The following is a 15,356-nucleotide window of genomic DNA, read 5'->3' as shown; positions in this document are numbered from 1 at the left end:
GTGTGGGGATAAGGCCGTGGGATGCAGGAGTCACTCTTGTACTCACTCAGGCCATGAAACAGACACCAACAACCGAGTAAACAAAATCTCTGGACACCGCTGCCGCTGAGGGGAGCTAGTTCGGGTCCCGTCCCCAAAGGTGCTGCCTGGTGATCCGTGACCTGCCTCCTGGCACTAAGTTTACTTCTCTTGTGGTCCTGGTAGTATGGAAATTGCCAGGTCCCACTCCCCACTGTGGCTAAGTATGGGAGCTTGCACTCAGGGATCACGCTTGCCATTTTCTGGACCGGTTTGAATGGAAAGTCTTATCCCCCTCGTTGCGCTAGTACCCCGATTTTGGAACAGTTGGGAACGAATCTTGAAGGCTCCGTGCTCCACGGGTAAATTATCGGGCTGCATGCAGCTACTCCCCGACCTAGGGTCCACGTACCTCGTCGTGCCTTGGTCCGAGCCCGGTGATGGTGCAAGGCCACCGGCTGTCCTGCTCGACAGACCTGAGCCCCTTGCCACAGTCCCCTGCAACCGGGGGTCCAACTCTTCTAGGCCAAGACTACCGTCTGCCACCTAGACAGTCTCTTTTTGGGAGTCCCCGCTCTCGACCTCCTCAGAGCTCCTCACAGCTCAGGGGCTTCTCTCCAACCTCCACTGACCACTACTAATAACTACTGACTACTGACTACACTCCTCACCTCACCTCCCTGACCCCCTGGCTGGGTTACTCTATTCCACTCAAGCAGTCAACTGGTGTGTCTGGTGGGTGTGGTGCAGGGTGTATCTAGAATTTTGATTAGCTGATGTAGGCAACACCATCTGGTTAGGGACCCATAACCAAGAGGGAGGTGGATACTGCACGGGAGGGCAGTTTGTGCAATACCCTGTGACGACCCGATAGTCCAGGGGCATCACAAATGAGTCCAACACCGATGCCGCAGCACCCCGTGAGTGTGGAGTTGAATACCGCGTGACAACTAGAGAGTGTTAGGTACTGTCCCGATTTGATAAAAAATAGTGTTTACTAAGTACCCTATGTATATTTATATGCACTATTGCTTTTATTTATTTACAACAGGGTATATGTCTATATTGTTTTCATCGCTGACAAAGGCCAAATATGGCGCTCATCCCTTCTGAGCTTTGCACTGTGCTTGAAAATTAGTATTATAACATATAGGATATTGACGAACGTGGGAAAAATTGCTCAACAAATTATGTGGTCCATTTCCTACTAATAGCCCTTTTGAAAATCAAAAACTTGGGGCTAAAACATTATTTATTGGAAAAAAATACTTTTTTCATTTGCACAGTCCAATGTTACAGAATTATATGAATCATCTATGGGTTTAAAATGCTCACTACTCTTCTAGATGAATTCCTCTAGAGGTGTACATTACAAAACGTTGTCACATGTGAGGCGTGAATAGAAAAATATCCAGCGTCTCCAGAAGATAAAATAACAATTTCTTTATTGATGTAAAAATCTTCTTACCATCCGATAAAATGGCATATGAGGACATATGGACATGTGGATAGAGGAGCTCTTTCCTACGCGTTTCACCCTGTGAAGGGCTTAATCATGGAATGCGTACAAAAGGTCTCAGAGCAAGTATTAAAATGCAATGCACGTCAAGAAACAGATGGTTCAATTACATGGAACACACCCTTTACATTCAGTATAAACAGCATTGAGTTTGAAACAATGTGAAAAAACAAAAAGGAAGAAAAAATTAGAAAATACAAAGACCAACACACAAAAAGGGAAAGAAAATTAACTAATCACTCCCCTTGTGTATGAATACAGACAGATCAAAACAAAAACGAAAGTATGAATGTAACAGTTAAAAACAAACTTTTGATGCTAAAGAAAGCCATGATATATTTGTATTGAGTACAAAAAGGTATTTCTTTATAATATAGTTGTATGCAGACAGAGAAAGATGCATCTGCGATATAATCTTAGCGTAGAGAGGAAAAAACAAAAAATATGCAGTATTTCTCTGCTCATATCAAAAAATACCACTAAAACGTTGAACACTCCAAGAGCCCTCTATTAGTGGGAGACATGAAAGACTGTAGATTACAATAGATATTAAAAACTCAAATGAAAAAAGAAAAATTCAGACAGCTGGAGTCAGAAGAAACTCACATGTTAGCAAGGTAGTGGGGAGAAAGATCGCTATGAGTACTGCATGATCAGATCCCTCCTCTTGTTCATACCATGCGGTATTCTGGTGCCTAATTTGTATATCCAGAAAGACTCTCTGTTGAGAATCTTTCTGCGATGGTCCCCTCCCCTAACAGGTTTATAAACCCTTTCAATGCCAGTGAATGTGAGAGAATCCAGGCACCTATTATGAGCTGTAATAAAGTGCCTGGAGACTGCTGAGACATTCACTGCAGAAGGATTTAGTGTGTCAGACATGTGTCTACATATCCGTTGCTTTAAAGGACAACTTGTGCAACCCACATACTGAATTGAACACAAAGTACACTCGATTAAATACACAACATTAGGGGTAGTACAGTTTATAAAGTCCCTAATGTAAGACAAACTGGTTTGTGTGGAAATGAATGATTTGCACTTCCTGACATGTTTGCAGGAAATGCAAAAATTGTGTCCACATTAGTGATGAGCGAGTACTAAAATGCTCGGTAGCTCGTGGCTCGGGCCGAGCATCTCAAAATACTCGTGTACTCGGCCCGAGCACCGAGCCCAATGTTATCCTATGGGAGACCCGAGTATTTTTATGAAATGACCCCCGGCAGCATGTAGAAACCATAAAACTGTAAATTAAAAAAAAAAAACGTGCGTGTGTGTGTAAGCGTGCATATATATATACACGCGGAGTGGAGTGCGGGAGGGGCCGTAGCCGAGCGGGGAAGTGTCGGGCTAAAGGCACGGTCACGCTGTGCGGGCTGGCCAATCACTGCAATTCCACAACAGGGCTGTGGCATTGCAGTGGTCTGCCAGCCAATCCCTGCATAAGGGATGGCTGTAAAAAGAGCGCCAACATGAAGACCACGAGTATAGCACGAGTATCGCGAGATTACTCGGTCCCCGCCGAGTAGCCCGAGTACAGTGATACTCGTGCGAGTACCGAGTAGTAACAAGCATACTCGCTCATCACTAGTCCACATCCATAAAACCCAATACAAGGTAGCCAGTTTTTTGTATTACTTGAACCATTATTACTAATTACAAGACTGGGTGACAGCATGTTAGCTAAACTGGGCGCTCTCTTGGCCACAAAATTGATCTTATATTTTTCAAGGATGTGATTCAATAAATCATCCTGTGAAAGAATAGGTAGATGTTTTTGTATTATTCTTACAATGTCCCGAAATTGTGGGGAAAAATTAGTAGTGAAAGTCACCTGATAATTAGTTTTATATTTATTTTTATGGTGATTTTTGAAAAGATCAAATCTATCAATTTGATTCACTATTTTATGGGCTCTATTTAAACTCCAATTGGAGTAACCTCTGTCTTTTAATTTGGCTAGAGCTTTGTTGGATTCATGTGGGAGGAGATCAGATCTGGAGCAGTTACGTTTCAGTCTGATCAACCAACTCTCCGATAGGAATATTTTTTACCGTATGTGGGGGGTGACATGAACTGGCTAGGAGTATTGAGTTGGAATCAGTTTCCTTGTGATAGGGAAGAATATCAATTGTATTGTGGTTGCCGATCAATGTTACATCCAGATAATTAATAAAAACAGGATGTGTATGAAATGTAAATTTAAGATTAAAGGAGTTTTTGTTGAGATGATTAATAAACGAGTGTGCTGTATTTACGTCTCCTTTCCAAATAAACAGTAAGTCATCAATATAACGAGTGTAAAAAATAATATGTTCTGAAAAATTATTATTATCATCAAAAATATAAAACTCCTCAAAGATAGCAACCACAACATTAGCAAGGGAGGCGGAGAATTTCCCTCCCATGCTAACGCCACATTTTTGTAGAAAAAATTTCCCATCAAAAGAAAAATAATTGTGGGTCAACAGAAAATTAATAGCTGTAATGATGAAATCTTGTATGTGTAGGGGGTAAGAGCTGTGCTTTCTGAGGAACACTTGAAGGCAATCAATGGTCACATAATGTGGTATAGAGGGATACAAGCTGACAATATCGCAAGTAAGCCACATGTAGCCATTGTGCCAAGAAATAGAATTAAGATTGCTTATTAAAGATTTAGTGTCCCTCAGATAACCTGGCATATCCCTGACCAGAGGCTGTAAAAAATGGTCTATCCAAGCACCTAGTTTTTCTCCAAGGGAACCTATGCCCGATATAATGGGCCTAAAAGGTGGTGGAAAAACATTTGTATGTAGTTTGGGGAGGGCATGATAAATGGGAATGATGGGATGATCCACCTTGAGATAATCATATATTTTTTGTGAAAAAATGCCCCCCTCAAAACCATCCTGAAGTATTTTATCAATCTTTTTTTTGTAAAAACTGTAAAAATTTTGTAAAAATGTTTTTCCACCACCTTTTAGGCCCATTATATCGTTATTATTATTTCATCATTACAGCTATTAATTTTCTGTTGACCCACAATTATTTTTCTTTTGATGGGGAATTTTTTCTACAAAAATGTGGCGTTAGCATGGGAGGGAAATTCTCCCCCTCCCTTGCTAATGTCGTGGTTGCTATCTTTGAGGAGTTTTATATTTTTGATGATAATAATTTTTCAGAACATATTTTTTACACTCGTTATATTGATGACTTACTGTTTATTTGGAAAGGAGACGTAAATACAGCACACTCCTTTAATAATCATCTCAACAAAAACTCCTTTAATCTTAAATTTACATTTCATACACATCCTGTTTTTATTAATTATCTGGATGTAACATTGATCGGCAACCACAATACAATTGATATTCTTCCCTATCACAAGGAAACTGATTCCAACTCAATACTCCTAGCCAGTTCATGTCACCCCCCACATACGGTAAAAAATATTCCTATCGGAGAGTTGGTTGATCAGACTGAAACGTAACTGCTCCAGATCTGATCTCCTCCCACATGAAACCAACAAAGCTCTAGCCAAATTAAAAGACAGAGGTTACTCCAATTGGAGTTTAAATAGAGCCCATAAAATAGTGAATCAAATTGATAGATCTGATCTTTTCAAAAATCACTATAAAAATAAATATAAAACTAATTATCAGGTGACTTTCACTACTAATTTTTCTCCACAATTTCGGGACATTGTAAGAATAATACAAAAACATCTACCTATTCTTTCACAGGATGATTTATTGAATCACATCCTTGAAAAATATAAGATGAATTTCGTGGCCAAGAGAGCGCCCAGTTTAGCTAACATGCTGTCACCCAGTCTTGTAATTAGTAATAATGGTTCAAGTAATACATAAAACTGGCTACCTTGTATTGGGTTTTATGGATGTGGACACAATTTTTGCATTTCCTGCAAACATGTCAGGAAGTGCAAATCATTCATTTCCACACATACCAGTTTGTCTTACATTAGGGACTTTATAAACTGTACTACCCCTAATGTTGTGTATTTAATTGAGTGTACTTTGTGTTCAATTCAGTATGTGGGTTGCACAAGTTGTCCTTTAAAGCAACGGATATGTAGACACATGTCTGACACACTAAATCCTTCTGCAGTGAATGTCTCAGCAGTCTCCAGGCACTTTATTACAGCTCATAATAGGTGCCTGGATTCTCTCACATTCACTGGCATTGAAAGGGTTTATAAACCTGTCAGGGGAGGGGACCATCGCAGAAAAAATTCTCAACAGAGAATCTTTCTGGATATACAAATTAGGCACCAGAATACCGCATGGTATGAACAAGAGGAGGGATCTGATCATGCAGTACTCATAGCGATCTTTCTCCCCACTACCTTGCTAACATGTGAGTTTCTTCTGACTCCAGCTGTCTGAATTTTTCTTTTTTCATTTGAGTTTTTAATATCTATTGTAATCTACAGTCTTTCATGTCTCCCACTAATAGAGGGCTCTTGGAGTGTTCAACGTTTTAGTGGTATATTTTGATATGAGCAGAGAAATACTGCATATTTTTTGTTTTTTCCTCTCTACTAGAGTTGAGCGCGATTCGCGGTTCGAGGTTCTCCAGTTCGCGGTTTGAGTGATTTTGGGGGGTGTTCTAGATTGAACTAGAACTCGAGCTTTTTGCTAAAGTTCGATAGTTCTAGTTACGTTCGAGAACGGTTCTAGCAGCAAAAAGCAGGGCTTTTTACAGCTACAGTGTGCAGGAGCCATTACTGGCAGCCTGCCAGAAGCTGGTAACCAAGATAAACATCGGGTATCCAAGCAAAGCGCTTTGGTTAGTAACCCGATATTTATCCTAGTTACGTGTGCAGGAAGCCAACACGTCCCCACTCAGCTCGCTCCGCCCCCTCCTGCATGCGGCATGTACACATACATACACACACTCACACTCACCTGTCCCCAGCCATGCAGTCCATGACACTGGCCTCCTCAGCGCCACATGACCCCACTAGGCGCCACCCACTTCGCACTCCGCCGCCAGCACACATGGCTCCGCCCACCTGGCACTCTGCACACATGGTCCCGCTAGGCTCTGCCCACCTGACACTCTGCACACATGGTCCCGCTAGGCTCCGCCCACCTGGCACTCTGCACACATGGCACTGCTAGGCTCCGCCCACCTGGCACTCTGCACACATGGTCCCGCTAGGCTCCGCCCACCTGGCACTCTGCACACATGGTCTTGCTAGGCTCCACCCACCTGGCACTCTGCACACATGGCACTGCTAGGCTCCGCCCACCTGGCACTCTGCACACATTACCATGCTAGGCTCTGCCCACCTAGCACTCTGCACATATGGTCCCGCTAGGCTCCACCCACCTGACACTCTGCACACAAGGTCCCGCTAGGCTCCGCCCACCTGACATTCTGCACACATGGTCCCGCTAGGCTCCGCCCACCTGGGCATCTGCACACATGGTCCCGCTAGGCTCCGCCCACCTGACACTCTGCACACATGGTCCCGCTAGGCTCCGCCCACCTGACACTCTGCACACATTGTCCCGCTAGGCTCCACCCACCTGACACTCTGCACACATTACCCCGCTAGGCTCTGCCCACCTGGCACTCTGCACACATGGTCCCGCTAGGCTCCGCCCACCTGACACTCTGCACACATGGTCCCGCTAGGCTCCGCCCACCTGGCACTCTGCAAACATTACCCCGCTAGGCTCCGCCCACCTGGCACTCTGCACACATTACCCCGCTAGGCTCCACCCACCTGGTACTCTGCACACATGGTCCCGCTCGGCTTACCTGCGGTGATGAAGTCCCGACCTCAGCGCTGTCACTGTCCTCCATGGCCGCCGCTTGTCACAACACCTTCTCTCGCTTCCGACCCGAGACTGACTAGCAGTGACGTCACGGGCCGCTCGCGATACTTGGCTGTGAAGATGATTGAAGTCAGTGTGCAGGAGATCAGCGCAGGTAATGTACCTCGCTGACAGCAGCACTTGTCATGCTCTGCAGTGACCTGGGCTGACCCATTGATGTTAGCTCAGGTCACTGCACTGCTCTCCCAGCCATTGGGGAACATCCTGCTCTTCATTGACTGGGACAGTGTGGATCGTCATGGCAACCCCTTGCATTACACCAGACCTGTATTTGTTTTTCTTTCTAATAAATTGGTTAAAGAGGGAATGTATTGGGGAGTGTTTTTTCAAATAAAAATGTGTTTGTCGTCTATTTTTTTTTATTACTGACTGGGTTGGTGATGTCGGGTATCTGATAGACGTCTGACCTCACCAACCCCAGGGCTTGGTGCCAGGTGACATACACATCTGGTATTAACCCCATATATTACCCCGTTTGCCACCGCACCAGGGCACGGGATGAGCTGGGGCGAAACACCAGGATTGGCGCATCTAATGGATGCGCCACTTCTGGGGCGGCTGCGGCCTGCTATTTTTAGGCTGGGGAGAGTCCAATAACCATGGAACTCCCTAGTCTGAGAATATCACACCCCAGCTGTCTGCTTTACCTTGGCTGGTGATCCAATTTTGGGAGGACCCCTACGTGTTTTTTTTTTTTAATTATTTATTTAATTTAAAATAACAGCGTGGGGTGCCTCAGTTTTGGATTACCAGCCAAGGTGAAGCTGCCAGCTGTGGTCTGCAGGCTGCAGCCGTCTGCTTTACCCTAACTGACTACAAAAATAGGGGGAACCCTACGTCATTTTTTTTTTTTCATTTTTTTGGCTAAATACAAAAGCTAAGCACCCCTTAGTGCCACATGAAAGGCACCAAAGGGTGCAAAATTACAAAATGCAGGAGAGTGGGAAATTATGTCTTTCTGCCATTATAATGACAGAAAAGACTGATATGAAGTGTACAAGCACAAGAAAATCACCAGAGCGCTCTACGCTGTGAAAAGCAGTAGAAAATGGCACTGGAGTGAACAAGTGACCGCCTCATGTAGGGTGAAGCTATGGATCCTGGGTAAATTTATGTATTTACCCTCCTTCAGTGTTTTTTTACAGTACGCAAAAAAAACGGAAGGCACACGGATGACAAACAAATGACATACGGACCGTCTACGGAACGGAAACGGATGCCACACGGATGCACCCGTGAAAAAAAAGGATTGTTTTTTGCAGACTGCAAAAATGGATCGGTCGTGTTAATGTAGCCTTATTCTGATCTGCCATTTATAAACAGCAGGCAGAAATAAGTGAATAGCGCCCCCCAGCATCAGAACATCTCCGGGGTTTCAGGCGTAGCTGAGACCCTGGAGATCCTGATTCAGGACGGTTTTTACGGTCCCCGCTCACGTGATCACAGGTATACACCGTACACCGATGATCACGTTACAGTAAATGACAGTGTCGGTAAAAAATTATTTATCTCCCATCTGGCATGAACAAACATGATAAATCTCCTACCCGGTCCCCCGATGTCACCAAAATGCCCCCCCTGATGCCCTCCCAGAAATCCAAGATGGCCACGCGCACAGCAGCGCGCCGGCCGCATTCACCCTACTCCTCTGATTTCTGTCGCATGTGCCATGATACATGTGACAGAAAACTCCTCCCCAGGCCCTGCCAGGTCACCCCCTATAACCCCACCGGTGTTCCCCGGTGTCCCACGGTACCTGTGCAGCGTTGATCCCCCGCGGCCCTCTCCTTCACAATAGACACTGCTGCATGCACAGAGCGGCTGTCAGCTCAAGTTCCCGTGTTCAGACACAGTGAGTGGTGGTTATGCATCTGTAAGCTAAATGGGTGGCACGGTGGCTCAGTGGTTAGCACTGCAGTCTTGTGGTGGCTCAGTGGTTAGCACTGCAGTCTTGCAGCGCTGAAGTCCTGGGTTCAATTCCCACTAAGGACACCATCTGCAAGGAGTTTGTATGTTCTCCCCATGTTTGCGTGGCTTTCCTCCGGGTTCTCCGGTTTTCTCCCACAGTCCAAAGACATACAGATAAGGAATTTAGATTGTGAGCCCCAATGGGAACAGTGTTCGCAATGTATGCAAAGCGCTATGGAATTAATAACGCTATATAAATGAATAAATTATTATTTTTACTGCAATGCCCTGCTCATGAGGTAAGGAACATAGTTGATCAGGAGAGCTATATACTACATTTCCAAATGGAGGCATTTGATTTTATAGTTGCCCTGCTGAATGACTACCAAACATGAAAGTCCATTATATATTGCAGTCCGCAGCCGCCCCAGAAAATGGCGCTTTCATAGAAGCGCCATCATCTGGCGCTGTATCCAACTCTTCCAACAGCCCTGGAACCGGGTGGTTTGTTGGGTAATCATGAGTTAATACTGGCTTTGTTTTACTAGCCAGTATTAAGCCAGAGATTCTTAATGTCAGGCACGTTTGACCCGGCCATTAAGACTCTCCAATAAAGGGTTAAAAAAAAACACCACACAGAGAAAAAATACTTTAATAGAAATAAATACACAGACACATTAGAGACTCCATCTTTATTATCCCTTGTCAGCCCTCCACGATCCTGCTCTTCTGTCTTCTTTCCCCTTCAACACATGCAGCTTTGTCTGCTCCATCAGACAGCACATCTGCATGGGGGAAGACGCTGTGCTCCGTGCAGAAATCACTCTGTGAGAGTGACCACAGGCTCCCGGCTGTAAACGGTGGCAAGGGTTGCCATAGCAACGCTGCTCCGATCACGTGATTCCGGTGCCGCTGCGTGCTGGTAGCGTGACGTCCCCGTCACCGCTACCAAGCACGTTGCTATGGCAACGGTGATCTCCGTGATTGACCGGCTGTGTCAGCCGGTCAGGAGCCGGCTTCTGCGGACACTGGTAACTACGGTAAACATCGGGTAACCCAGAAGCCCTTTCCTTGGTTACCCGATGTTTACCGTACTTACCAGCGTCCGCCACTCTCACGCTGCCAGTGCCAGCCCCCTGCACACATAGCCAGACTACACATCGGGTTAAATTAACCCGCTGTGTACTGTAACTAGGAGTGCAGGGAGCCAGCGCTAAGCGGTGTGCGCTGGTAACCAAGGTAAATATCGGGTTGGTTACCCGATATTTACCTTAGTTACCTAGCGCAGCATCGCTTCCACGTGTGCTGCTGGCTGGGGGCTGTGGTCACTGGTTGGTGGTGGGATCTGCCTGTGTGACAGCTCACCAGCAACCCGTGCAGCGACGCTCCAGCGATCCCTGCCAGGTCAGGTTGCTGGTGGGATCGCTGGAGCGTCGCTTAGTGTGACGGTACCTTAAGGGAACGGGGAAGCAGAGCGGGGAGTCGAGCTAGAGCATGTTGCCGGTACACGGTGCACGTTTGTGTATCGCCGTGTAACAGAGAGATGCAATGACAGGTCCTACATGACGCGTCATAGTCATGTGACCAGTCTGTAGCCAATGAGATAACAGGCACGTGACTAGTCATATGGCTATTTTTCACGTCACGATAGGTCCTGCATCACTGCTGGCAGTGCTGGTTACTGGGAGGATTCAGCGATCATCGGATGGAATAGCGGCAGGAGACAGAGTGCAGGAGGGATCGCGGGGACCGGTAAGTGTTATGGCAATGTTTATTAACTGTATGTGTACATTTATAATGTGTTTTTATGTGTTTGTGATTGCCTCCTATTGTTTCCTATGTGGTTCGAGTTCAGTTCGTCGAACGTTCACTGAACCGAACTCGAACGAGACGCCCGTTCGGCGAACCGAACTCGAGCCGAACCGCGACCGGTTCGCTCATCTCTACTCTCTACGCTAAGATTATATCGCAGATGCATCTTTCTCCGTCTGCATACAACTATATTATAAAGAAATACCTTTTTGTACTCAATACAAATATATCATGGCTTTCTTTAGCATCAAAAGTTTATTTTTAACTGTTACATTCATACTTTCGTTTTTGTTTTGATCTGTCTGTATTCATAAACAAGTGGAGTGATTAGTTAATTTTCTTTCCATTTTTGTGTGTTGGTCTCTGTATTTTCTAATTTTTTCTTCCTTTTTGTTTTTTCACATTGTTTCAAACTCATAGCTGTTTATACTGAATGTAAAGGGTGTGTTCCATGTAATTGAACCATCTGTTTCTTGACGTGCATTGCATTTAAATACTTGCTCTGAGACCTTTTGTACGCATTCCATGATTAAGCCCTTCACAGGGTGAAACGCGTAGGAAAGAGCTCCTCTATCCACATGTCCATATGTCCTCATATGTCATTTTATCGGATGGTAAGAAGATTTTTACATCAATAAAGAAATTGTTATTTTATCTTCTGGAGACGCTGGATATTTTTCTATTTGCTTCTGTGATTACACACCCGGGTCAGGGTGTTTCCGTGCGTCGGGGGTGAGATCAGGAGTGAAGAGGGGTGAGCTGAAAATCCTCTGTTTTTTGTATTTTACATGTGAGGGGTGTCCCATGTTTAAGGACACCAGGGGCTCTTTGCTGATTTGGCACCATAGTGACTCTTCAAATGTGATATGGCTTCTGCATACCTGCCAAATCTGCGCTCGAATTGCATTTTTTCCTTATGAGCTTTGCTTTATGCCCAAACAGTAGTTTTCATCCACATATGGGGTACTGTTGTACTCAGGAGAAATTGCCCAACAAATTGTATGGTCAATTTTCTGTTGTTACCTTTGTTAAAATGAACAATTTGGGGCAAAAGGAATATGTTTGTTGAAAAATGTATTTTTTCATTGTGATTTCAAGGTGTTCACCACACCTCTAGATAAAGTCCTTGAGGAGTGTAATTTCCAAAATTGAGTCACTTGTGGGACACATTAGGGACTTGTTTAGGAACATCACGGGCACTATAAAGGCGACATGGCATTCACTTTTTCAGCCAATTTTGGGCTCCAAAATTAGAATTGTATACCTTCCCCTCTGAGCCATGCCATGCACCCAAAGAGTAGTTTTTCACCACATGTGGAGTATTGGTGTACTTATGTGACATTACTTAAATTGTATGGTCTATTTTCTCCTGTTACCCTTGTGAACTTTTGGGGCTATAGCAACATTTTTGTGGGAAAACTTTACATTTTCATTTTTTCCTTCTTATGTGACAGAAAATACCCAAAAGTGACAACATTTTAAAAATTGCACCCCTCAAAGGTCTCAGAACCACATTCATTAACTCATCAAGTGCTTTATAGGAAAAGCATCTGAAGGGTTAATGAATGCGATTTTGAGCAGTCTGAGGGGTGCGGGTTTAAAAATGCTGTCACTTTTGGGTATTTTCTGTCACATTAGCCTCTCAAAGTCAGTCAAATGTGATGTCGTCCCTGAAAAAAATGGTTTTGGAAATTTTGTTAGAAAAATGCAAATTGTTTTTAGAACGTGAGAAAGGTTAAAAGCTTATGTTTCAAAAATAATGGTGATGTGAAGTGGACATGTGGTAAATGTTATGTATTAAAGAGGACCAACCACCAGGATTTTCCTATATAAACTAAAGCCAGTGCTATTCTGGTGCTAACAGGCTGATTCTAAACGTACCTTTAGTTGTGAGATTTCTGAAATACAGGGTAAATACAGGCTAACTAACTAAAGTTTGTACAATATATTGTTATTTGATTGATAGCAGCTACAGAATATCTAGTAGGTGGGTCGGGTTTTGCTATTCATTCCTGCCCCTGTCTGCTTGCCTGTCCTTACTCCCCCCTTTCGTCCTCCCTCCTTCCACCCCCTGTAATAACAGAGACCGGGGTAGGAAGGCCAGGCAGGTAGACAACGGTGGATATAACTAGCAAAACCCGACCTACCTGTTAGATATTCTGTAGCTGCTATCTATCAAATAACAGTGTATTTCCCTAACTTTACTTGCATGTATTTCAGAAAGTATACATCCTATCTTACAACTAAAGGTATGTTTAGAATCAGCTTGATTCCGCCAGTATAGCACTGGCTTTAATGTATATAGGAAAATCCTAGTCGTTGGTCCTTTTTTAACTTTTTTTTTTGTTATATAACTCTGATTTAAGGACATAAACTTTAAAATTTGAGTATTACAAATTTTTTTACATTTTCACCAAAATTCGAATATTTTCACAAATAAAAGCGAAAAGTATGAACTTAAATTTACCATTATCATAGAGTACAATATGTCACAAAAAAAGCATTGTAAGATTTACTGGAATCCGTTGAAGCACTCTAGATCAGGGTTCCCCAACTCCGGTCCTCAAGGCCCACCAACAGTGCATGTTTTCAGGATTTCCTTAGCATTGCACTGCTGTTGGAACCAGCACCTGGGCAGGTAATTACATTAACACCTGTGCAATACTAAGGAAATCCAAAAAACCTGCACTGTTGGTGGGCCTTGAGGACTGGAGTTTGGGACCTCTGCTCTAGATTACCACATAAAGTGATGCTGTTTAGAATGGTAAAATTCACCTAGTCAGTAAGGTGAAAACAGGCTGTGGGGTGAAAGGGTTATTAATGGAAGCAAATGTTAATGTCATATTTTTCATTCTTAGGAAATGATAATGATAATTTAAATTCCATCTTCTATGAACATCTTACAAGATCATTACAGCATTCCTTGTGTGGAGATTTATTATTAGGAAGATGGGGCAACTATGCTTCGGGTGACTGTTTTATACTGGCTTCAGACTATTTGAATGCATTTGTTCATTTGGTTGAAACTGGAAATGGATTTGTTACATTTCAGCTAAGGGGACTTGAATTTAAAGGTAAGTTCCAATATGGTCACATCAGTAAATCTTTACTTATATGCTGTTCAGCGACAACAGCAAAAAGTGGTAATTTGTAAACTAGCAGAATTTATATGAAGGTAAATACTTTTACTTCTAAAAGCAATGTAACACCTCCTACTACCAATTAATGTTTTAATGAAAGGGTTCCTCTTATGCGTTTATGTTGGTGACCCATGCTGTGGATAGGTAATCAATATCTGATTGGATAGGGGTGCAACTGCAGTACTCGCAGTGGCCACTGTGCTGTGCTGTTCAGCTGAGAACAGCTGATACATGGGAGTGGAAGGATCAGCTACTCATTGGATAGGTCATCATTATAAAAGTAGTGGAGCAACATTTTAAGTTAATGGGCTTGTAGAGCTCCTCTTAATTCCATACCATGCACTGAGAGATGCTGCTCCATACTGGGGAGAACAATTGCAGGTGCATCTGTACAAAGCCCAGTAGGCTATAAATTAGAAATGGGCACTTGCACAACACTTGTTGGGTGGCTGACTTTCCAGCATTCAGCAGTGTCTCTCAATGCCTAATCATTTTAACCTTTAACATATGTTTTTGTCAATCTTTATAGTGGTAGCCAGTATTGGATATCTTTGGTTGTCCTGGAGCTCTAGCATCATGTGTCACAATTTCGTCACAATTTATGCAATATCATAGAAAAGCCACCACGTATTTCTAGCTTGAAGCCTCATTGTTACTTTTTTTCTTTAAGTTATTTTTTGAAGTTTTTGTCAAAAACAAGAATAAAACTAAACCAAGACACATCGCTATAAATCTGCACAAAGAAATGGATGCACAAGAGATTCAACGGCATTAATTTTGATAACATGAGCTTAAAGGGGTTGTCAGACATAGGTATTTAATGAACTATATAAAGTATAGGTCATTAATAGCAAATTGGCATGGCCACCCACACTGATCAGCTGTTTTCCCTTTAGCAGTGGTCAGATGTAATCCCTTTGAACAGATCTGCTGAGACAGCCCTGCTCACAGTTCAGCAGCCACTGCAGCACAGCTTCAATGCAAAAGATAGTAGCTGCAATGAAGTAGCTGTCTATGACTACTACTCTTCAAAATCAATATGCACTCTACCATAGGAAAGAAGAACTGATTGATGGGAACTGCTGGATGTAGGACCCCCCTGATCTACAA

The 15,356-nt window shown here is 43.5% G+C and overlaps 1 protein-coding gene across 1 annotated transcript in view; it reads left to right on the top strand.

Annotated features, from left to right (window-relative positions):
• The window catches only part of PCNX2 (pecanex 2), a 1,407,555-nt gene that overhangs the window by 1,055,603 nt on the left and 336,596 nt on the right, over positions 1 to 15,356 (top strand). The window contains exon 24 of the mRNA XM_075339694.1: positions 13,965 to 14,180. Within this exon, the coding sequence (XP_075195809.1) occupies positions 13,965 to 14,180 (216 nt within the window). The remainder of the gene's footprint in view (positions 1 to 13,964; positions 14,181 to 15,356) is intronic.

Source organism: Anomaloglossus baeobatrachus, chromosome 3 (genome assembly GCF_048569485.1).
Source record: "Anomaloglossus baeobatrachus isolate aAnoBae1 chromosome 3, aAnoBae1.hap1, whole genome shotgun sequence".
In the NCBI taxonomy this organism is placed as follows: Eukaryota; Metazoa; Chordata; class Amphibia; order Anura; family Aromobatidae; genus Anomaloglossus; species Anomaloglossus baeobatrachus.
The sequence above is the reverse complement of the archived record's forward strand: the minus strand, read 5'-3'. Positions and strand labels throughout refer to the sequence as shown.